This window comes from Scyliorhinus canicula, chromosome 14, assembly GCF_902713615.1.
Source record: "Scyliorhinus canicula chromosome 14, sScyCan1.1, whole genome shotgun sequence".
Classification (NCBI taxonomy): domain Eukaryota; kingdom Metazoa; phylum Chordata; class Chondrichthyes; order Carcharhiniformes; family Scyliorhinidae; genus Scyliorhinus; species Scyliorhinus canicula.
The window spans coordinates 26,235,712-26,259,084 of record NC_052159.1 but is presented as its reverse complement, the minus strand read 5'-3'; the positions used below and the strand labels follow the sequence as shown (position 1 = coordinate 26,259,084).

General features: G+C 42.7%; 1 protein-coding gene across 1 annotated transcript in view; it reads right to left on the bottom strand.

Moving 5' to 3' along the window:
- Positions 1 to 344: 344 nt before the first annotated feature.
- The window catches only part of tmem131 (transmembrane protein 131), a 190,050-nt gene continuing 167,021 nt past the window's right edge, over positions 345 to 23,373 (bottom strand). Inside the window, exons 33-41 of the mRNA XM_038819000.1 lie at positions 21,680 to 21,828; positions 21,449 to 21,567; positions 21,196 to 21,351; positions 20,319 to 20,478; positions 12,568 to 12,689; positions 11,974 to 12,085; positions 11,467 to 11,576; positions 2,213 to 2,382; positions 345 to 1,564 (exon numbers count right to left, since the gene is read on the bottom strand). Of these exons, the coding sequence (XP_038674928.1) occupies positions 1,274 to 1,564; positions 2,213 to 2,382; positions 11,467 to 11,576; positions 11,974 to 12,085; positions 12,568 to 12,689; positions 20,319 to 20,478; positions 21,196 to 21,351; positions 21,449 to 21,567; positions 21,680 to 21,828 (1,389 nt within the window). The 3' untranslated portion in view covers positions 345 to 1,273. The remainder of the gene's footprint in view (positions 1,565 to 2,212; positions 2,383 to 11,466; positions 11,577 to 11,973; positions 12,086 to 12,567; positions 12,690 to 20,318; positions 20,479 to 21,195; positions 21,352 to 21,448; positions 21,568 to 21,679; positions 21,829 to 23,373) is intronic.

Here is a 23,373-nt window from a genome sequence, read left to right as displayed (position 1 = left end):
ATGCGACTTTGGTATCATTTTACTTGGTAACATGGAGGAAATATAGATTCAAGACCATATGTACAGTAGGTCGTGGGGTCAAGAATGATGTACAGTGATCCATGAAGAGGTGGTTCTTACAAAAGGTGACCTTCCGTGATGTTGTCCCCACCCACCATTTGAAGGAAGTACACAGAGCACGCAAGAGGGACATGAAGCGATGTGCTATTTGAAAGTTCAGTTCCACCCTTCTACCATGAGATGGCGCTAAAAGTTTGCAACGAGCTCAAGAGGCCGAGTTGATGCAACAACAGATGAACGGAGCATTCCTGTTCATTTTTAAATAAATTAACGTGGGACAAAAGTTCAGTTTCTGAAAAACTTTATTTATCTCAAAAAAGTACAACCCAGAGAATAGTGTTTCAATCAAAGAACACAAAGGGGATCTCGTTGCCTCCATAAACTTTGGGTTTGTGTGCTTCAGCCAGAGTAAACAGCGATCAGCACACATTGTGAAGCACATTATGATGACAGAAAAGGAAAACCAAATAAACTGATTACAGCTTTCTTCCGCAATATGCTCTGCCATAATCTTGATGATTTCTGTTGCCCTTTTAAATACAAATGAAAGCCAAAATGCTGGATACATAATTACCTATCGCTTACCAACACATTCCCATTTCTAAAACGTCCACTTTGCATTTTAAAAACAAAGGGTTCCATTAATTCTTTTTCTCACAAAAACAGAGGAACTTGAACTTAATACCGGGAGAGAAACTGGTCTCCATTCTCTTAAAAACACATCACAATGCCTTATATGGATGTAATACAAAGGGATGCGCATAAAAGTCTTATGTCTTGTTCCCTTTTATTTCCCAAACTGAAAAATAAATTTTAAGGTGTATCTCACTGAACATAGGATGTGACCAAATACTTCAGTGATTTTTCTTCTTTTAAACTCCAATACAGAACGAACAAAGCCTGTTACAACTGTAACAGAAATCTTATACAAACCATAATTACAGTTGGGACTGAGGAACTGTTTATAGCAGACGTGAATCATAATCGTGTGGCAAGAAGCGAAAATAATGATTAGTTATGGCTGAGAACTGGATCCCAATACCAGGAACATTCACCAGTTTCCTTGTGCGACTCCAATTAAACAGCTGCTGGAGTGGTGCAAAGAAACTCGAGTAGAGGGTTTCTGGACTACAGGCTCAGCTCGATCAATATTTCCCGCTTTAAGCAGTGTCATAGGTTCTGTGCATTACCCACAGCTGTGGACACCTGTAGATTAGTTCTCATGGGGAAAGCTAGAATTATTCGACCAGGGATCAGAGCTTCGTCTTCCTGGAGTGGGTCTCCAAATATTGTCAAGATTCTTCCAAGGATCAAACATTCGGCCAAGGTCTTCTATCATGCCAGGGGCTGCATTTTCTCTTCCTATAAGATCGACAGTTGCCATAGAGTTGTTGCTTGTTGGAGTGGAGAAGGGCAGGCTGTTGTCTTGACTAGTGGACCATATCGGATTGCTGAAAGGAGTGGTGGACCAAAGGCTGCTGGTGGAGTTACCCAAAAGCATTGACTAAAGTGAGGAGAAAAAGAGAGGCAAGTTCATGTTAAATTATTAGAAGGTACAAAAGCCAGTATCTTTAGTTACTGGTTATGTTAACAAGAATTCTTTAATTTAACAAGAGTTATGGATGCACCCCCCACATGGCATGCTATTTATCCAGAAGCTTATAAAAAGACGCACAATTTCCAGCATCCCTCTAACATACTCCATTCTGAGACACTTCATGTGCTCCAAGTAAAACAACAAAGACAGTATTTGATAGCTGTGACTATTGTAGCATGGATGCCTGCTACCAGCAGATTAGTTGATGAGAAGGCACAGATCTCGTGCGAGTCTTTCCTGTTGAGCTTCTCGAACAACCTTAAATCAGCGAGTGACAAATGTATCTTCCTTCTCTACCATTCTGTTGCAAGTAGTCAAATTTCTTAGCTAACTACATTTTATTTGATTATATTAGTTTGTTAAATGTGTTCACATTTCCATTCTATGTTTCTGGAGCTATTGGGCAAGGGAAGAGTTGTAGGAATGAAAGATATTTGCAAAGTAATAATTGGAATACACTTTTACTAAACTTGAACTTACAACTACAATGCATTCTCTTGTACAGACATTCAATGGGCTGATGTTTATTGCTATTTCATGCACAGCATTACTTACTGAAGTTGAATGAGTTGGAGAAACAGTGCTAGTTGGCCAGGTATGGCGAGCATCAGGTGAGGATGTATCCCAAATAGATGTCGATGGAGCAGAACTATAATCTGGCCAATTCTGGGCAACTTCCTGATTGTTAAAGGTTGCTCTCGAAAGTACATGAGGACTGAAGACCTCTAGAATAGAATTAAATAATAATGCACATTAAACATCTCTCATTAAAATGCTTAGGGGAATGGAATAGAATCCGCTCAATTGGAATGAATGGGCACCTAATACCAAATGCACAAATATCACTTGTGCTCACTTTGAAATGCTTCAGCACAGATCTATAAATGTAATCACTTAACAAAACATTTATCACTGACTTTATATTAATTTTTATTATACATTTTTTCAATAACGCATATTATTCAAACTTGTATCCAAGTAGGTTACAACAAATAAACACCCCGGGAAACATTCTTCCCAACCATCAACTATACAGTTTGTCCAGATTTTTCTCCTTCTTCAACCCCACCCATGACAAATAGCTCCTCAAACACGGTCGCAAACATCCCCCACCTTTTCTCAAACCTCTCTCATACAGGTCACCCAACCATGCTGTTACGCCCGGTGGCGATGTCGACTGCCACTCCAGCAAAATTCGTTGCCATGCAATCAGAGGCGAAGGCCAAGACATCAGCCTTCCTCCTCTCCACGAGCTCCGGCTTCTCTGAAATCCCAAATATTGCCACCAACGGGTCCGGTTCACTCCCTCCTCCACTACCCTGGCTAAGACTCCCACCCAGAATCTTCCCAATTTTTCATAACCCCAAACATTGTGTGCATGATTCGCTGGCCCTCTCCCACACCTCTCTCACTCATTTGCTACCCTGAAAGAACCCACTCACTCTCGCCCGAGTCATATGCACCCTGTGCACCACCTTAAACTGTATCAGGCTCATCCTTGCACAAGAGGAAGTCCCATTTACCCTTCGCAGTGCCTCACTCCATACTCCCCAATTGATCTCCATTCCCAACTCAGCTTCCCATTTCTCCTTGACACACTCGCCTCCCTGCTCCCCAGCCACTTGCATATATCCCCAATTCTTCCCTCCCCTTCCATATCCGGAAGCAGCAGCCGCTCCAGCAGGGTGTATCCCGGCAGTCGAGGGAACCCCTTCCAGACCTTTCGTGCAAAGTCCCTAACCTGTAGATACCTGAACACACTACCCCATGGCAGCTCTACCCTCTCCCTTAGCTCCTCCAGACTGGCGAACCCTTCCGCCAAATACAAATCCCTCACCTTGACCAACCCCACTTCTCTCCACCTCCTGTATACACTATCCATACCCCCCAGCTCAAACCCATGATTCTTGCACAGTGGCATTAGCACCGACATCCCTTCCACCCTAAAATGACTCCTCAGCTGATTCCATATCTTCATCGTGGACTGCACCACCGGGCTCCCTGAATACCTACTCAGAGCCATTGGCAATGCTGCCATCACCATAGCCTTCACACTAGACCCCTTACAAGATTCCTCCTCCATCCTAACCCATTCTACCTCTTCTCCTTCCCACCACTGCCGCACTTTGTCCACATTCTCCCACCCAATAATAATGAAGCAAGTTTGGCAACACCAAGCCCCCCTGCTGCCTCTGCCCTATTATACATTTTTAATGACTTGTAAGACTTGTGGGTGGCACGGTAGCAGAGTGGTTAAGCATTGTTGCTTCATAGTGCCAGGGACCCGGGGTTGATTCCCGACTTGGGCCACTGTCTGTGCGGAGTCCGCACTTTCTCCCAGTGTCTGCGTGGGTTTCCTTCGGGTGCCACGGTTTCCTCCCATGAGTCCCGAAAGATGTGATGTTAGATAAATTGGACATTCTGAATTCTCCTACAGTGCACCGGAACAGGAGCCGGAGTGTGGCGACTAGGGGCTTTTCACAGTAACTTCATTGCAGTGTTAATGCAAGCCTACTTGTGACACTACTAAAGATTATTATTATATGACTCACTGCTGGGACAATATGTTAAATACAAAAAAAGGAATCTGCTCTATAGAGCTTCCTCTCACCCAGAAACGCAATTTTAAAAGTTCAGTATAGTTATGGACAAAGTATATACAACAGGGACATGGAAAGAGGCTCTGCAGCAATTCTACAATACAGGTTTCCCCCTCTGATACAGCAGCAACACAAGAGCTAGATAAAATGGCATTCACACTGGTCTGTCTATCTGACCCAACATAATCTGCTTATCACACTTGTGCCAGCCCACCCACTTCCTGAACTTTATTTTGGAACACACATCTTCCGTTAAATATAAAGTGGTTTCCTACAAAGAATTTACAGCACTGAAACAGATCATTTGGCTTACTGGCCCATGCCTGTGTTCTTGCTCCACTGACCCTCCTCTCATCCTATTTCTTTTAACTATACTATTCTGTCTGAAGTGTTTTGCTGAAGTCACAAGGAAAAGATCGATACGAGGGAAACCGTGCTGCAAGGGACTACAGAGGCATCTCCAGAGCTCACACGGGCCATGGCTGAACGCTCCGCTCCCGCAACAATCAGCAATCATACTTGCATGTGTGTTCTGACATTTTGGGGGACAGGAATAAAACAGCTTCATAAACATAGACATTTTCTCATAGAAGCATGGATATAACCCTGCTCTATCATTAAGGAAACTCCAGATAAAGTATCCCATTCACACCATCCTCTGCAAGGGCATCGAGGGGAGCACTGTTTCTGCATGATGCTGGGCCCGGATATTTGTCAATTGTACAAAGTGGCATCAACCTCCTCTCCATGGGTGGCATTAGAGCCTTGGGAGTGAAAAGCAGTTCAAGTTCCACTTCAGAGATTACAGCAAACAATCCACCATCTTACCAAATGAAGCTATTCCCTTTATTATTATAATAAAGGTTGAAAGTAATAGTCACATCCTGTCATATGGTTTCTGCAATTGCTCTGCAAAAATGCTTTAGAAGTAACCATTAAGAAAGATCAAATTTTATTTACAAAAATACCCAAAGTGGTTTCTTTCTTGCTACACATGCACAGAAATGCTGACAATGCCTTGCCTGCTCCAGCCATTGAGCACATGAAACACCTCAAGCTAATTTTAGTATCAGAGCAGTGAGGACTGAAATGGATGAGTGCCGAATAAATATTCGACTCATTACTTCAGTAGTTAGTTTTAGACATTTGCATGTGTCTTTATTATGCACTCGGCAACTATGTCCATATGCGGCATTCAGCACTATTTTAAGCTATCCCGCTGCTCTGTTTGCATATTTATCAAGTTGGAGAACGCTGAAAATATTGATGCACAATATATGTGCACCCGACTCAGATTTAATCTCATTGTGAAGCAAAAGCCCACATTCATAGCTTATTCTGTGCAAATGAATATTCCAACACTTTCCCTTTGAAACCAGCTATTTTTTGCACCCAAATTGTTGTGAAAAAAAAGTCACAATCCTTTTTTTCTAACACTTTTGCCAAGTGTGTAAAATGCGACTTGGATTATTTTTGCGCAGTAAAAGCAAATGCAGGAAATGTCAACCACACATCCAACAACATTCTGCTCCAGAGCAAAAACAGCAGAGCTGAAAAAACAATTGTGCTCGTTTTAACGACCAAAAGAGTTGAATGGAAACTGGGATGGCAGCGTCCATCTTAGTCACAAATTTACCCAAGGTATGCTATTGTAGCAGGGAGTGCAAAAGGTTAGGAATAAATAATGGGGATGCATGGAATGGATAAATATAGGAGGGTTCTACTGAATTATCTTCACAGATCAGGAATCAACTGTGCAGAGCTTTTTCACAGACTAAGCAAACTCCATTTGATAAACCACATGTAATTAACTCTTGCTATGATTTGGTTTGATATTGAATTAATTTGGCAAGTGAATGGCCTCCTCTTGTTCCTGCTTCACTTTTTTGAACTCCCTAACTATAGAAAGATTAGCTTGCCGAACTGCAACTCATCTTTTGATGAGGCACTTTACAGCCTTATCATTAAGTTCAACAACTTCAGCTGCCTCACGGTACGGAGGTCACAGGTTCGATCCCAGCTCTGGGTCACTGTTCGTGTGGACTTTGCACATTCTCCCAATGTCTGCATGGGGTTTGCCCCCACAACCAAAAAGATGTGCAGGGTAGGTGAATTGGCCACGTTAAAGTGCCCCTTAATTGGAAAAAATGAATTGGGCACTCTAAAATTTAAAAAAAAGTTTGCAACAACTTCAGATCATGACCACCACACCCCTATTTTCTCAGACAGAAAGTGCTGATAAATGGTTCCACCTTCCACTGGACCGTGCTTTGTTTTATTGCCCCACTCTTATCTTGCAGCAACTTCCCTTTCGTCATTTTATCACCCCTGCCCTCCCAACCTATTACAGACCTATCCCACTGCTTTGCTCAGCACACGCCCCCCCCCCCTTTAAAATTACAATCTTTCATTTTCTTTTAAAATGATACCTGGAGAATGCAATTTTTTAAATAAACATTTGATTGCAAGTCCCAGTAAGACTATTACCCATGATTACTACACAAATCTCCAGGGATTGCCAAAAATATTACTATAAAATAATGAACTGAACTCATTGTTACAATAGTTAAACTACTGCCTGCTTCAGCAAGTACTCCACTTTCATCAACTGAAAGATTATCGTAAAATAAATCTGGTCACCATTTTAAAAACATTCAACAGTTGGCAGTTACATCCGCATCACTCAGTATTATAAGCTTTGTAGTAAGCTGTGGGTTAGAAATTTCAATCATCACACTGATGTCCAGTTCAAATATCGGTTACTTCGCTCGTGTTTCTTTTGTATCTGATCCCATGTGGCTGATTGCAGTTCTTCCTCATCCTAGTAACCAGCTCCTCATAACCAGCTACTTTTGTCTGATTTTCAAATGTTAATTTTATCTAACGTAATTAAAAGTAATTATTCCTGCAGAATGCACGTGTGTTCTAATAAAAGTGTTTTATTATATTTTCAACATAGCAGCATGGGCAGAAAGCACTGGAAGTTGGACATGGTCAATCGGGGCTGACCCGAGATCCTGAGAGGCACGGAGATGGCGGATGTAGAGATGGTGAAAACAGCTTAGTGATTAAGGGGGTGAAAAGTCATCAGGTGACAGGAATGAGGCTAAAGTTGCAAGTAGATCAGTCACGATCTTATTGAATGGCGGAGCAAGCTCGAGGGGCTGAGTGGCTTACACCTGCTCGTAATTCGCATGTTCATATAAACATTCCCGGGCACTATTTGAAGATGTGAAGGGAATTTCTGGCTCAACAACTATGACTAAAAATAGATTACCTAGTCATCGTCGCATTGCCTTTTGAGAGACCTTGCTGTGTGCATATTGGATGCCATGTTTCCTGCATTACAACAATTACACAGCTCTTCGCTTGCCCCCAAAATGCCTTGGGTACATTACGAGGTTGTGAAAGTCTGCATAGCTGCAAGCTTTTCTTTCTTTCACTAAACTCCACATCCATCTAAATGAGCCACGAAAAACAGGCTCCATGAACATATTTTTAAAATGGAGTGAAATAGCCGGTGTGAATTAGTTGACAGTTGGATGTTTGTAGGAATCGGAATTTCAGAATTGGATCCCAACTGCTTGTTATGTTATAACAGAGACACCAGTCACAGAGGAAAACATTCAGGGCGCGATTCTCCCAGACAGGGAGAAATCGTAAGGCTGGCGTCAAAACCGGGCGGGTTTGACACCAGCCTCCCCCTCCCCGACCGGGAACCGATTCTGGTCCCCGGTCGGGGCTAGTATGCCGCGGCCGTGAACTCCGGCATCGCGGGCTTAACGAATTTCGTTAAGCCCGCTTGCCAGAGTTTGCGCCGGCTGACGCGTCACATGACGTCAGCCGCGCATGCGTGGATTGGAAGACTCCAACCCGCGCATGCGCGGATGACGTCATCGCGCATTTGCGCGAAACCCGCGCATGCGCGGGCCGGGATGCCCCTCAGCCGCCCCGCGAAGTGATACAGCGGGGCGGCGGAAGGACAAAGAGTGCGCAGGAATCGGACCAGCTGCCCGCGATCGGTGCCCACCGATCGCGGGCCCATGGCACCCTTGGCACGGCCGTGGTACTGCCGTGCCAATCGGTGCCATGGTTGCCAAGATCGGGACTTTACGGCCGTTTTTACGAACGGCCAGACCGGGTGCGTTTGCCGTTCGTAAAAAAGGCCGTAAAGGGCTTGGAATTCGGCCCATCGGCCAGCTGAGAATCGCTGCTCGCCGTAAAAAACGGCGGCAGCGATTCGTGTCGGGAGTTGGGCGTGGTGGGGGGGGGGGGGGGAAATAGCGGGAGGGCGTCGGACTAGCGTGGCCGTAAAAATTTACGACCCCCGCTATTCTCCGCACCGTCGTGAGTGCGGAGAATTGCGCCCTCAATGTTTCAATTTCAATTCACTGAAAACACAAATCCAAGTTTCATATTGTAGAAGAGAGGAAATGTGTATCATTTATCACGAGAATCTCCTAAAGTGTTTTGCCTGCACCAATCTTGCAAAACAAAAGTCACTGCTTCAAAGAAATGGCGGACAAGGCCGGACATAAAAAGAAAAATTTACATATTATCAAAGAAAAAGAAATTGCCATTTTATTTCATCTCCCAGAGCAACACAAGACTAAGTGATATATTTTTCCCCATCAGGCAAAATATAACAAAATTAGCACAGAATGACTTCTAAGCTTTTAGGCATTTACACTTGGGAGATTCTCCTTAACACTGCTTAGTTTTTGTCAGGATTTGCATTGACTCTTTAAAATGCTAATGGGGTTTGCATATGGTTGTACTCTGCAAAGTAGGCTTCTTGCATGCTCAAAGCCAGCAATTTAATTTGTGGTAATTTAAAGGGAATAAAACTAGATTATTGTGCAGTTTTCTAATCGTGTACACCATGAATGACAGTCTCCATTGTTCCTCACCACCTCAGCAAAACTCTGATCGGAGTGCAGCACTGTATGAAAAGGGAAAGCAGAGACCCAGTCAGCTGGCTGCTCCTTTTCCCTTGAGCAATAGGCTCTGAAACTGAATTGGTATGGAGCTGCCAGAAAGCCACAGATACTTTCAAAACATCTCAGGCTTGCTTTTGTCAGATAGATAATGAAGTCAAACTGACCTCCAAACATGTCCGACTCTATTGACATTTGAACAGAACTTAAATTACATTGATTTTAAAGGTTTAATTGCTTGTTTTCAAAGGGGCAGGGCCGCACAGAGCTGTAGCGTGAAAGTTGCTGTTATGGCCGTAGATGATCACAATACAGAGCCTGCCAGTTTAAATGTACTCTGAACAGGCAAGGTCCTTGTTGATTTTGAAGAGGTCCCACGGAGATGAATGGTGCAGAAACTGCCAACATGATTATTGCCCTCTAGCATCACCTTCATTGCTCAGGGCAAGGTGACTCTTGTGACAACTAATTTAATCTTTTAAAGGAAAAAAAAGGCCACCTCAATTGTTCCATCTGGGAAATAGCTGCAAGGGTTGTGAATTGCTGTGTGTGTGTTTTTTTTGGGGAAGGGGGGGGAAGAGAAAGAGAAGAGGAGAAAGAATAGTCAAGTGCAGGAAGATATGGCACTGTATTCAATCAAGTTACTTGGCCACATTGACAGGAGGATCCAGGTTGAGAAAAGAGAGCAACAGCCCAAAATCCTGATCTCATTAACCCCATAAATTCTGGGAGAAAATTGTGAACCAAGTTCCACTGCACCTTTTGTGCCGTGCTACTGCTTTTAGAAAAATATTTAAACTCGTGCACCTGCAATCAGAATGACATGTCATCACCCTTTCCAGTGCCATCTGAAAGGACAAGCAATTTAGCAAATTCAAATACTGTTTTATATTTATAAATATTTATATTTGTAAGGGCAGCACGGTAGCATTGTGGATAGCACAATCGCTTCACAGCTCCAGGGTCCCAGGTTCGATTCCGGCTTGGGTCACTGTCTGTGCGGAGTCTGCACATCCTCCCAGTGTGTGCGTGGGTTTCCTCCGGGTGCTCCGGTTTCCTCCCACAGTCCAAAGATGTGCAAGTTAGGTGGATTGGACATGATAAATTGCCCTTAGTGTCCAAAATTGCCCTTAGTGTTGGGTGGGGTTACTGGGTTATGGGGATAGGGTGGAGGTGTTAACCTTGGGTAGGGTACTCTTTCCAGGAGCCGGTGCAGACTCGATGGGCCGAATGGCCTCCTTCTGCACTGTAAAAATTCTATGATCTATATTAGGAAACTCTACGAGAAATGGAATTTTGTCCACAAATTAACTGCAACCTAATGAAATACAATTTTCATTAATAACTTCAAGTTTACTAAGCAGAAACAATTATCCCACACAAGAAATATGCTATGATTTAAGAGGATGATTTTGATTATAGAATTTACAGTGCAGAAGGAGGCCATTCGGCCCATCGAGTCTGCACCGGCTCTTGGAAAGAGCACCCTACCCAAGGTCCACACCTCCACCCTATCCCCATAACCCAACCCAACACTAAGAGCAATTTTGGACACCAAGGGCAATTTAGCATGGCCAATCCACCTAACCTGAACATCTTTGGACTCTGGGAGGAAACCAGAGCACCCAGAGGAAACCCACGCACACACGGGGAGAATGTGCAGACTCTGCACAGACAGTGACCCAAGCCAGGAATTGAACCTGGAACCCTGGTGATGTGAAGCAATTGTGCTAACCACAATGCTACCGTGCTGCCCTTAAATCTGTATTCTTATTATGATCTGTATTTGACTATGATCCAAGATGGCTTGACCGTCCTTCCACACCACCCCCAACTTTCCCTAGCTCATTGACCAAATAGCATTAATGCCATGCATTATTAATGGCTGCTTTCTGTGGTCTTGCGCTGTCCATTATTCATGCAAAAGCACTTGGGAGAGGTGGAGCCCACTTTGCACTTGGATGTCAATAGAAGTGATTTTGCAACCAGAGCAGGATACTTCTTGCTATTCCTCACTTGACATGCCGAGACCAATTACAGTGCTGCTGGTGAGACTGAGATCAGCCAACTAGGTTCACCTGCCCACTGGATAAGCACACGTTAACATGGACTGCCGATATTAAAGTACTGGGACTGCTGACATGTCTAGTCTTCACAGTCAGGAACTATGATGCATCCAAATTCATTGTCCAGTATTTAAGGTGGGGGCCCTACACACACTCCTACGTATTACCAAGATAATCCCAATCTCCAGATCATTCATTTGTGTTACCTCCAGTAAGATTGAAAGAGTTGCTGGGTCCAAAAGCGGAAAACGAATTTGGAGGGGCAAACTCCGAAGTGCTGGTGGTACTGATACTGCATGGACTCAACAAGCTGGAGCTGAAACGCAAAGTTCAAAAAAGGAGTTTTATTTTTTAAAATCACATCAACGGAGGGCCCAAGTGACCACTCTTAGCAAACAGAATAGAGAAGAGATAGCTAATTCTCACATGGCTGTTCATCATGTACATTAAAATAATCTACATAAATTACATATGGAATGTTAGCTTACTGATCATAAAGATACCCATCATAAAAGATATTCATACAACTGCTAGCCTACTGGAAAGTAATTAAAAATACAAGTCAGTTAAGGTTTATTAAAGTTGTCTTTTTTGAATTCTTCATGGTCGCTATAACCGGGAGGGAAAAAATTCAAAAGAAATTAAAAGATTATTTTCCCTGCTGTTTTTCTAAAACTTACTATCAGTTAATTAGGCAGACTGTATGGTCTCACCTGGTATCCGATTCATCGCTGTCAAAGGAAGCCATACTATTACATAAAGGGGTAGGAATGTTGCCACAGGTTTCTGCTTTGTTTAAAGGTGCTTTCATTGGACCGCTGCTGCCTGCAAACATGTTACAAAAGACTTGGTGAGTGGAATATTTTAATAATTAGTTAACAAGTTTACTAGTCGCAAACTGGGGCAGCACGGTAGCATTGTGGATAGCACAATCGCTTAACAGCTCCAGGGTCCCAGGTTCGATTCCGGCTTGGGTCACTGTCTGTGCGGAGTCTGCACATCCTCCCCGTGTGTGCGTGGGTTTCCTCCGGGTGCTCCGGTTTCCTCCCACAGTCCAAAGATGTGCAGGTTAGGTGGATTGGCCATGATAAATTGCCCTTAGTGTCCAAAATTGCCCTTAGTGTTGGGTGGGGTTACTGGGTTATAGGGGATAGGGTGGCGGTGTTAACCTTGGGTAGGGTGCTCTTTCCAAGAGCCGGTGCAGACTCGATGGGCCTCCTTCTGCACTGTAAATTCTATAAAAAATGAAAGGAAGCGTTCCATGTATACAGCCCTACCATTCAGCAGCTGGGCAAAGTAGTTAGTACCTGAACTCTTGTCATATCCCGCAGCTACAGCCGCAAAGGTAGGGTTGCCATTTTTCCCAGGGAGAGATGCTGATTTTACAATTTTGGATTTGCTGCCATTCACTGGTTTGATGCCAGTATCACTGCAACAAAGAAAAGGTAATTCTGTAAGTCACACTAAAAATACACGACATAAAGCACTGTGCCCATGTAAAAATTGTATCCAGTTCCTAACCATATGCAAAAAAATACATTTACATACATGGAAATGGATGCAAATAATACTGAAAAACATTCACATTCCTCTTAACTGCTCATCACATCAGGAAATTGCTTATTGCACGCTCAACACGTTCTGCTGCTCTAAACAGAAAGTAATTCTAGATTTGATAGAGGTATTCAAAATCATGAGGGGCCTGGATAAAGTAGATCTGGATAAACGTTTCCAATTCGTAAAAGGACAAGGACTGGAGAAAGATAAGGCGAAAGAAGCCAAAAAAGCGATACGAGAAAAAGCGTTTCCATGCAGTGAGTGGCGAAATGTCTGAAACGTACTGTCTGAGAAAATAGTGGATGCAGTTCCAAACAAAGCATTCAGAAGGGAATTAGATTGTCATATGAAAAGGAAGAATGTGCAGGGTTAGGAGGAGAATGACACTAAATGAATTGTGGATTCTGTGAGCCAGTGTAGACGTGGACCAAATGGTCTGTCTCTGTGCTGCAACAATTCTGTGAATATACATTACCCATTCAAAATGTCAGAGGTCTTGAGAAAATACACTTTCCTATGCTTTCAAAATCCAACTATGACTATACACCCAATGAAGTACTTTTTAGAAGGTGCAGTATAGCCATAGTGCAGTAAAGTAATTTGGAACATCCCAAAGCAATGCAAGCCTTTCTTTCTTGACAATGTCAACTCTCAGAAGTGAGCAATAATTGTGACTAAAAACAGGCTGGAATAGTTTGAACACTGAATTTCCCACCACACCAATTGGGAGTGCATTCTTTAATAACGTGCAAACATATACAGGGAGAGCTGCTCAACTCCAGGAGGGCTCACCAACCACCACTCAGGCACACGGTTACTGGATAATGATCGAGGAGGAATTTAGAAAGATTTTCCACTTCCCTGACACAGACAAGCTGACATGTCCGATTGAAATAGTGAAATCAGATCAGGCTATAAATCAAACCTTGGGTATTCTGATCTGAAGAGTTTAGTATTTATACTGCACTTCTTGGGCTGGATTCTCCATCGGCGGGATCCTCCACTTCGTTGGCAGCGCACTCATGCCTGCGGATTTGCAGATGGCGTGGGGTGCCCTCAATGGGAAACCCCATTGGCCAGCTGGCGGGATGGAGGATCTTGTTGCCGGCGGGGGGGGGGGGGGGGGGGCGCGGGCGGTGCACCAGGATGGAGAATCCTGCCGCTAGTATTTCAGATGACAGTGCTTTGAAGGGCTCCAATCTGATCTCTGCTTTGTGCCGAGTTAGCTGTTTCATGGATTTTTTTTTTTTTAATCGTCAAAGACTAACAATCTTTACAGTACCAGATTCCAGAAATTGGTTCACTCTCCTGTGTCAACACCATGATTAGTTAACGGATGCACCCTGGTGTTCCCCTACAAATCTGACTATATTTATTCAGTATCTTTATTAGATATTCTTGCAGTTTTGCTTCTGCTATCTTAGGTTTAAGACAATGTGTTTCCCTTTGTCAGGTTTCGGACTGTCCAAATTGGAGGAGAGGGCCCCCGAATGAGTTCCTTCTGCATTTCTGACTCTATCTGTCTCTAATATAATGCATGCAGCCTTTTCTGATTGTCCAACAAATGTTTATCCAAATTCCGAGGACCATCCGCGGCCAAACTACAAGAAGTATTGTCAATGGAGGGAAATATTTGGTTCATTTTTAAAATCAATAAACACTTCCAACCCCTCCAGATTACATTCTCTATTTTCCTTCACATGGTTACCTTCAGGTAAAGCTAAGGGTTCAATCCTGGCAGCGTTGGTTAGCAATCTGCACCATCTTTTGTTTTACAGTTTTACCTATTCAGAGTCTTCATAATCACAGCTTTTATCTCCATTTAGTAATACGGATTTAAATAATTAAGCTTTCCAGATTTCAACTTTTCTTCTTTACTTCCAGATATATTTCAGGTGAAACCTGTGGCTAGGAGTGTCCATGGTGGATGTGTTGAATTGAGACAACAGTGTTTCTTTAAATGGTGGTGGCCTGCAACTACTTTTCACTTCATTATCAGAATCAGAGGATAGCACATTATTGGTTCCATGAACTTTATTTTTTGATAACAGATGTGGTTGCAGAATCACTACATGGCTCTTCACCCACCTTCTAATGATCTAATTATTACATCTCCCTTGTTATTTGCTTCCTTTACCTTGAAGAGATATTGGTGTGTCTTTAAAGAGATATGGGTTAATCAGCTGTGTGCTTAGTTTCATTCAGTCATTGCTGTCCTGGAAAAGCTGGAAAAGCTGCTATAGGTGTATTTTCCTTCAAGTCAAGTATGCTCTGGGAAATATTTGTACTTAAAGTGGATGGCAATGGTTTGACTGCAAGAGGCTGTATAAATTACTTTTCGGAAGGTCCAATTCACTTTATTCTTCCAAGTTGCTATCTTTGTTCTTAGCTTTGCGAGAATTATTTGCCAGCTGTTCCACATCAATCAGTGACAGGTCTACTCGGTAGCAGTTATTTAACATTTCTTCATAATCAGAATCCAAACCGGATTCAGAACTCTCGTCTGAATCGTCATCACTGTTAGATTCAAACTCCTCTTTTTTAGGATTAACTTCAGTCTTTCAGGACCTGGTTTTATCTTTGACAAACTTCAATGAGGAATTATTCTCATAAAGATAACTTAATCAGTATCAGCAAAATTAGATTCACTACCTTCACCATGTGTGATTAAATGTCTTTCAACGTGAGAGTCTTTTAACGTCCTATGGGTTTCCCGAATTCCCACATGTCCTGCCATTGGTATCTCATGGACTCTCGTGCACTATCTGCAGTATTTCCCTCTATGGTCTGTAATCATGGGTAAAGCTACAACCTTCACCTCTGCCAAATTATTCCCCCAAAGTAAGTCTACTCTGGCCACTGGTAACATCTTAACCACTACTGGACTTAGCACTAAATCACACTCCAATTGTACTTTATACAATGGAACCAGGATATAATCTCCATCTATCCCCTCCGCTAATACCTTAGCTGTCATTGAACTCCCTGGAGAGAAAACCAAAATCTTCTCCAATCAGAGATTTTCCATAGCACGTGTGTCCCTTAAAATAGTTAAAGGTGGAGGAAAATGGGGTAATCTCCCCCTTACAGGTAAAAACTCTGCACCTGTCTCATCTACAGTAATGTTTACCTCGGGTCTCCCAAGTCCAGTTAGAGCTACAGTCTGTCCTGTATATTCTCCACTTCTGTTCCCTGTTCAGAATCCTCCTTATGAACTCCAATAAGTCACATGGGCCGTCCTTACAACTTCAACGTGTCCCACCTCTGGGGCTGGCTTTTAAAGCAGACCAGCAGCACGGTTCGATTCCTGTACCAGCCTCCCCGGACAGGTGCCGAAATGTGGCGACTAGGGGCTTTTCACAGTAACTTCATTGAAGCCTACTCGTGACAATAAGCGATTTTCATTTTTCATTTCATTTCATTTCATTTCATACAACGCTAACACAACGCTTTCAAGTCTCACCTTCACTCTCAGCACCTTCCTTCCTGGTCAGAAGAGATGATCTCAGAGCATTCCCGGCTATCCATTCCTCATCTTGGCTACCTGCCTTCCTTTCAATCTCCCGCATCCTTTCCTTTTCAAAATTATGGGGGTGATGGAACAAAATTTTTAATTTATGGATCAGCTCAATCATCTGGCTTTATTGCTGCTGGTCTGGTGATTTTCACCTTTTGGTCGGCAACATGGGTTCTTGTCACAGAAGAATTTCTAAGGGAATGATCTCTCTCAGGGCCTCTAAGCTAGTTTCAATTTCCAGAGCTCGCATCCATCTATTAAAATTATTCTGCTTAACCCTTTTGAATTCAGCATACATCTGTCCTGCTGTCTCCTTAAATTCCGAAACTTTTACCTCTATGCCTTGGGAACCAATTCAGATGAACCCAGAATAGCCTTTTTTAAGAAAAACCTCCTCATAATTCTTAGACATAATTCTGACAGGGAAGCATAAAATTCCTGTGCCTGCCCAGGCATTTATTTTGCATGGCTAAGGTCCGCTTTTCTTTTGGTCACCCCATTTGGGGTGCTATTTTCTCAAATGCCCTAAAGGTTGCTCCTTCCTTCTCTTCAAACTTTGGGAAGACCTGTACAACTTTAAACATATCGCCACTGGGTTCTGTTCTAGGACTAAGCTCCCCTCTATCTCCTGGCTGCTCCCTTTTAATTGCCAGTGCCTATAGCTGGAACTCTCTCGCTAATGCTTTCTTCTCGCTCTCTAATTCCAACCTCTTCATTTCAATTTCCATTTGAAAAGCTCTACTTTTTTGCTGCATTTCCATTTCTTTCTCCATTTTTTATAATTCCTTCTCATGCTCCAACTGCAACCAAATTCTCTCCAGCCCAATTTCCCCTCCAGAAAATATCTTTGATGCTGCATTACTTTGTGGGCTTTCCGGTGTTTCTAACAGACCCAAATATTTAACCAATGTCATATATCTCTGCCTTCCTAGCTCTAGCTGGAACTTCTAATTCACCTGCTAATTCGATTAGCCTGTCTTTTTGACAACCTTTTAAATAAACCAAAAAAAAAGTCGTTCCAAAGATCACGGAACCGAGTCCCCAAATTATGTTTCAAACCCCTGGGCTAAGGCGCAGTCAAATCCAGCCCCACTTGATCCAGAGACACAATGCAATTGAAATGAATAAATATTTCTCAGAAAACACCGTTGGCCCTTAGCTGCCCAAAGCTACAGTCACCGGGTTTGTAAATTTAAACACAATTAACTTTGTTAAGAACAGTAACTATAACGAAATATGCAGAAAATACAATAGGTTAACTATTATTCCCGAGCGCCCCCCCCCCTTAAGCCCACTACACCCTTTATATGCAACCCCCCCCCCCCCCCCAACACGCCCTCTATACACAATCCCCCACACACACCCTCTACCCTCTTCCTCGCCCCCCCTCCGGATAAAATGCCAAAGGCAAAAGTAAAGAAAGGGGGAAAGAGAACAACAGGAAGGGCTCTTACAATTACCATCATTAAATCCCTCGCGATTAACCTCATGGGCGTTACTGTTGACAAGAAACTGGACCAGCCACATATATACAATGACTACAAGAGCTACAAGAGGCTGGGAATTCGGAGGTGAGTAACTCACTTCCCGACTCCCCAAAGCCCGTCCATCATCTCCACGGTACAAGTCAGGTGTGTGATGGAATACTCTTCACTTGCCTGTAAGAGCTCCAACAACACGGGGCAGCATGGTAGCATGGTGGTTAGCATAAATGCTTCACAGCTCCAGGGTCCCAGGTTCGGTTCCCGGCTGGGTCACTGTCTGTGCGGAGTCTGCACGTCCTCCCAGTGTGTGCGTGGGTTTCCTCTGGGTGCTCCGGTTTCCTCCCACAGTCCAAAGATGTGCGGGTTAGGTGGATTGGCCATGCTAAATTGCCCGTAGTGTCCTTAAAAGTAAGGTTAAGGGGGAGGGGAGGTTGTTGGGTTACGGGTATAGGGTGGATACGTGGGGTTGAGTTGGGTGATCATTGCTCGGCACAACATCGAGGGCCGAAGGGCCTGTTCTGTGCTGTACTGTTCTATGTTCTAACACTCAAAGGAGCTCGACACCATTCAGGTAAAAGCAGCCTGCTTGAGTAGCACTCTGTAAATCACCGTAAACATTCACTTTCTGCACCAATGGCACACAGTGGCAGCAGTATGTAGTATCGAGCCAATGGACTGCAACAACTGGCCTAGTCTCCCTTAGTTCAAGCTTGAAACCTCTAGATGGACAAGGGCAGCAGATGCATGGGAACACCACCACCTTCAGACACCATTCTGGCTTGGAAATATAGCCACTGTTCCTTCACTGTCTCTAGGTTGAAAAACCTAGAACACCCTCCCGAACAGCACTGTGGATTTACGTACAGTGGTTCAAGGCAGCAATTTGGGATGGGCAATAAACGCTGGCCTTGCCAGCAAAGCTCACATCCCAAGGATGAATAAAAGGATCAGAACAAAAATACAGTGTGAAAAAAAAGATTAATTCCAAAAGAAGTGAATGAAGAGCTAGCAAGCAACAAGGAATTTAACTGCCAGGCAAAAATCCAGCAACTGCACAAAGATATACTCTGTTTGACGTGTGCCATGCCAAAAATCCAGACTGGAGAAAGAAAAAGACTGAAAAGTTTTGCATTGAACAGCTGTAGAATTTTGTTAACTATAAATGAGGTGCATTTATCATATTGCACGCAAGACATTTTGAACAAATTAGTGTCTAAAACAGCGTTTTAATGGCTACACCTGTGGCGAGTCAGCAATGGACAAAACTGCTTTCTAATTAATAATATGCCTTCTATTTTAATATCAATTTAATGCAATTTAAACAGCATTAAATGCTACAGGTAAGATAAACAAAGGTTCAAAATGAAACATTAGCGAAACCCAACACATCTCTAAACCCGGATGCTACCAACTAAAATAGCACACGGTATTAGAACAAGAGTATTGGTAGCATTCCTATGTTAAGCCAAGATCACCCGACCAGTTGCGGATATTGGCTTGGTGGATATCTAAGGCAGGTGGGAGAAGAATTACGTTTCTAAATGGCAAGATTATCCATCTAGATCAGAACAATAAACTACACGGTCTGATTATTTAGCCAATGCATAATACTTTATAGCTGGCTAACTGATCACTTGATCATTTGAGATTCTGGATTACCAAGTCAGTCATGAAATATGAACTTCGTTCCAATCACTAGGAATAGCATCCTGGAACTAACAACCCTGAAAAAGCTCCTCCCCAAGTGGAATCTTACTGCGTTACAACCGGCTGATTTTCCGTATATTTTAATGGTCGCTGATGTTTTGAGATATTACCAAGGTGCATTCGCACTATGGTCATTTTCAAAAGTTTTTGTTGAAGAGAAATATTGTTTTAAAACCCATTAGTTGAATTATTGGGGGATATGACGTGTTTTATGGAGAAGCTTCCAGAGGACATAGAAAACCCTGCCCAATGTAGGGGCACGGTTACCTCAGTGGGCTAGATGGCTAGCATGCAGTTCAGAATAACACCAAAAGCACGGGTTTGATTGCCATTCGAGCTGTTGTAGACTTGGGACCTGCCTCCTCACTTGTAGCCCAGAGAGTGGAAGGCAATGGCAGACCACCACAAAAACTACCAAGTAACCGGCCCAGTACGAAGCATTACCAGACAATGAGCCAATGGCCTCCTCTTGGACAAAGCACATATGACATGCCAGAGCAATGCTGGGGAATAACCACATTCATTCCACATTAAATGTCTTGTTGACTACAGGCCAATCACAACTATACAAAAATGGATTAAAATAAACTACAAAAACCTTGCACAAATGGACCGATGCGGATCAAATCGACTCATTTTGCTCACTACAAGCCTCTAAGCTTAGCTGATCAGAATCCCAAACTGTTAATTTTGTAACATACTCGAATTCAATGTATGTCACAGATACAGGTTCACGGTGCAGAGAATCAAAAGATACTGAAAGTTATGATATTTTGTGAATGATGGATTGTACCTATTGTTGACAATGCTGCTGTAACTGGGAGCATGGAAAATTAAGCTGTGGGATGATCCAGGCGGAGGGGATGGAGGTCCGGGCATAGGCGAGTTCTGTCTCTTCAAGAAGATATCAGCATGAAGGGTCTGGATGGAGAGCTGTTGAAGGCTGTCTGAACCTGAAAGATGTTAACAATAAGAGTCACCAGTTCAGTAAGTTCAGTAAATCAAATGATTTAAAAGTGTTAATGTTGCCTCAATGTTTTTTTAAACATCTTAACAAGGAAGTCAATTATTTAACAACAAACCTCATTGCTTAAATCTATCCTGTGACAATGATTTTGCATGGATTGTAGACTAGAATTTCAAGATCACCATCATCCCTTGGACAAATTATCACTACCACAAAATGTGATCCACGGATCACACTTTAAAATGCGTCAAGAACAGTTAGGCGAAAGGGCAGAATTAATTGCTTAAAACCTAACCTTCACTTGCAGACTTGTATAGTCAGATAAACTCCTTTTGCTGCCCATCATAAAGGTTTCCCCAGTGTGACTTGTACCAATTCAACCTACTCAAGGCTCTTAAATGGAAATGAATGATACATCAAAATTATATTACAGGTAGAACCCGGATATAAAATGGAGGCTCTAAAAAAAAATGGACTGCAAAAATAAAGTTCAGGCCACTTTTTTGCAACCTGCATCTTTAAAAAAAAAAATAGATTAATCGCATCTTTTCCTGCAAGGACATCATGAAACCACTACAGTATGGCTGAGTATAGAAACACCAAGCAAAATTTTGAAAAAAATAAAATTGATTGCAGAAGAAGTGATCTAGCCCTTCATTCCTAGATTTTAGAAAAGATCACAGGAGACTAAGAAGCCACTTACTGCTACTGGATTTGGAAATAGGTACAATGTCCCATTCAGGCGGTGGAGAGTCTTTCTCACCCTCTGAACTGCTGCTATTTCCCATTTCCTGACCAGAACCACTTGAAAGAAATTTTACCAGTGGTGATGGCCTTCCATCTACTAATTTGCCAGGCACTAAAAGAAAAATTGTTGAATAATTAGTTTTAAAAAAAACGTTTCCACATCAAAAATAAGCTGTGTATTTGCAATCTGATGCACATGAATCCCTTACCTCTTTTTGGCAGGTTCCTCAGTTTGGGGCAATTCATCATGGTTGATGATACTATTTTGGCGGGAAAACTTTTGCGTTGCTTGTTCTCTAATGGGGTAGTATATGGCAACTCTAGCGAACTTCAGAGAGAGAGAGAGAGAGAGAGAGAGAGAGAGAGAGAGAACAATAAATACATAAAAAGATGATTGCCCATTCACATTAGCTATAAATTTGATGGTAGGAATGCTTTACCTCGACTTAATGTCATTCTGGGTTTCCTTTTTGATGATATTTCCTAGCGGTTTCTTTCCTTTAGGTTTTAACATATGAAATGTATCAGTATCATCTTTCTCTTTGATAGACAACACTGTTTTCCCTTTTTTCTTATCGGAATCTGGAGACTAAAGATTTTTAAAAAAAGAGAGTCAACTTTCATTTGCAACCTCCAAATTTAATAGCTTCTGTATAATTATTTCATTCCCTCTCCCAAGTAATTAACCGCTGTTCCACATACTCAAGATTTCCCACTAATTACCTGCTTTGCTGACTGTTCTAGGCTTCAACACAAATGTCTTTCTTGATTTTGGATGCTGAATTGACCAGCTCAAAAAATTGGTTATAGCGGCGAGGGGACCCACCATCTTACACATGTGCACATGGCACAGTGGTTAGCACTGCTGCCACACAGCGCCAGGGTCCCAGGTTGAATTCCAGCCTCGGGCGACTGTTCGTGTGGAGTCTGCATCTTCTCCCCGTGTGTGCATGGGTTTTCTCCGGGTGCTCCGGTTTCCTCCCACAGCCCAAAGATGTGAAGGTTAGGTGGATTGGCCACGCTAAATTGCCCTTGGTGCTCAAAGGTTAGGTGGGGTTACTGGGATAGGGTGGAGGTGTGGGCTTGTGTAGGGTGCTCTTTCAAGGGCTGGTGTAGACTCAATGGGCCGAGCGGTCTCCTTCTGCATTGCAAATTATATTTGATAGAATTCTCTGCAAGATGGTCAACAAAGTAATTACCCAATTGTCCTAATGTCACCCCAAATTCACTCTTCTTTACTCGCAACAACTACTTTCCTTCTCCCAGCACCTTAGTTTGTCAGCTGGAAATGCAACACCTGCCTGCCATTACTCCTTTTCCGAAAGCACCTTCCAGGTGAAAGAGCAACTTGCGTGCATTTTTCCTCCAACCTAGTACACTGCCTACCTACATCGGAGAAACTAAACATCGATTAGATTATCACTTTGCTCTACCACCTCCATTCCTTTCTCAAATGTGACTGCGCTCCAAGACTCTCAATACTCCATCCCACTTGTACCGACCATTATCCTTTGCCTTCTAAACTGTTCCAGTAAAGCTCAATCTAAGCTTGAGGAACAGCACCTTATCTTTCTTCTAGGTACTTTTCAATTTTTGCCCTGCGCTATTATCATTTGTTACTTAACCATCTTCTGTTCTCCATCCAAGCACTTTTGTAATCTTTCTCCCCTTTATCTGGTGAACTTACACTTGAAAGCACTTTCCTTACTCTCTCTTATAAATTGTTTTTCCTGAAATATCTTCCCGTTATAACAGAATTAAGCCTGATACATTAACCTATTTATCTTCACAGATGATGTGCTCCATTGATTTGTGCATTTTCTGTTCTTATTCCAGATTCAGAAACTGCATGTCTTGTCTTTTTTTTAAATATGATAAAGAGGCTGGTTGAGTTTGACAGTGCAGTTTGAGAGCAGGGATAGGCGCTTTGGTCAGGCTCTGAGGATATTGACCTGAGTTTTCCCCAAGTTGACCGTCAGAAGATCATGACTCAAAGACCTGACGAGCAAATTAATAATATTTTAATAATAATATCCCAGTAGTCTGGGAGTTAAAGAAATGGAGAGACTTGTGTCACCATACATGTGGAAGCTGACCATTTGGTAGTAAGATTTGTATAATTCTACTCATTTTT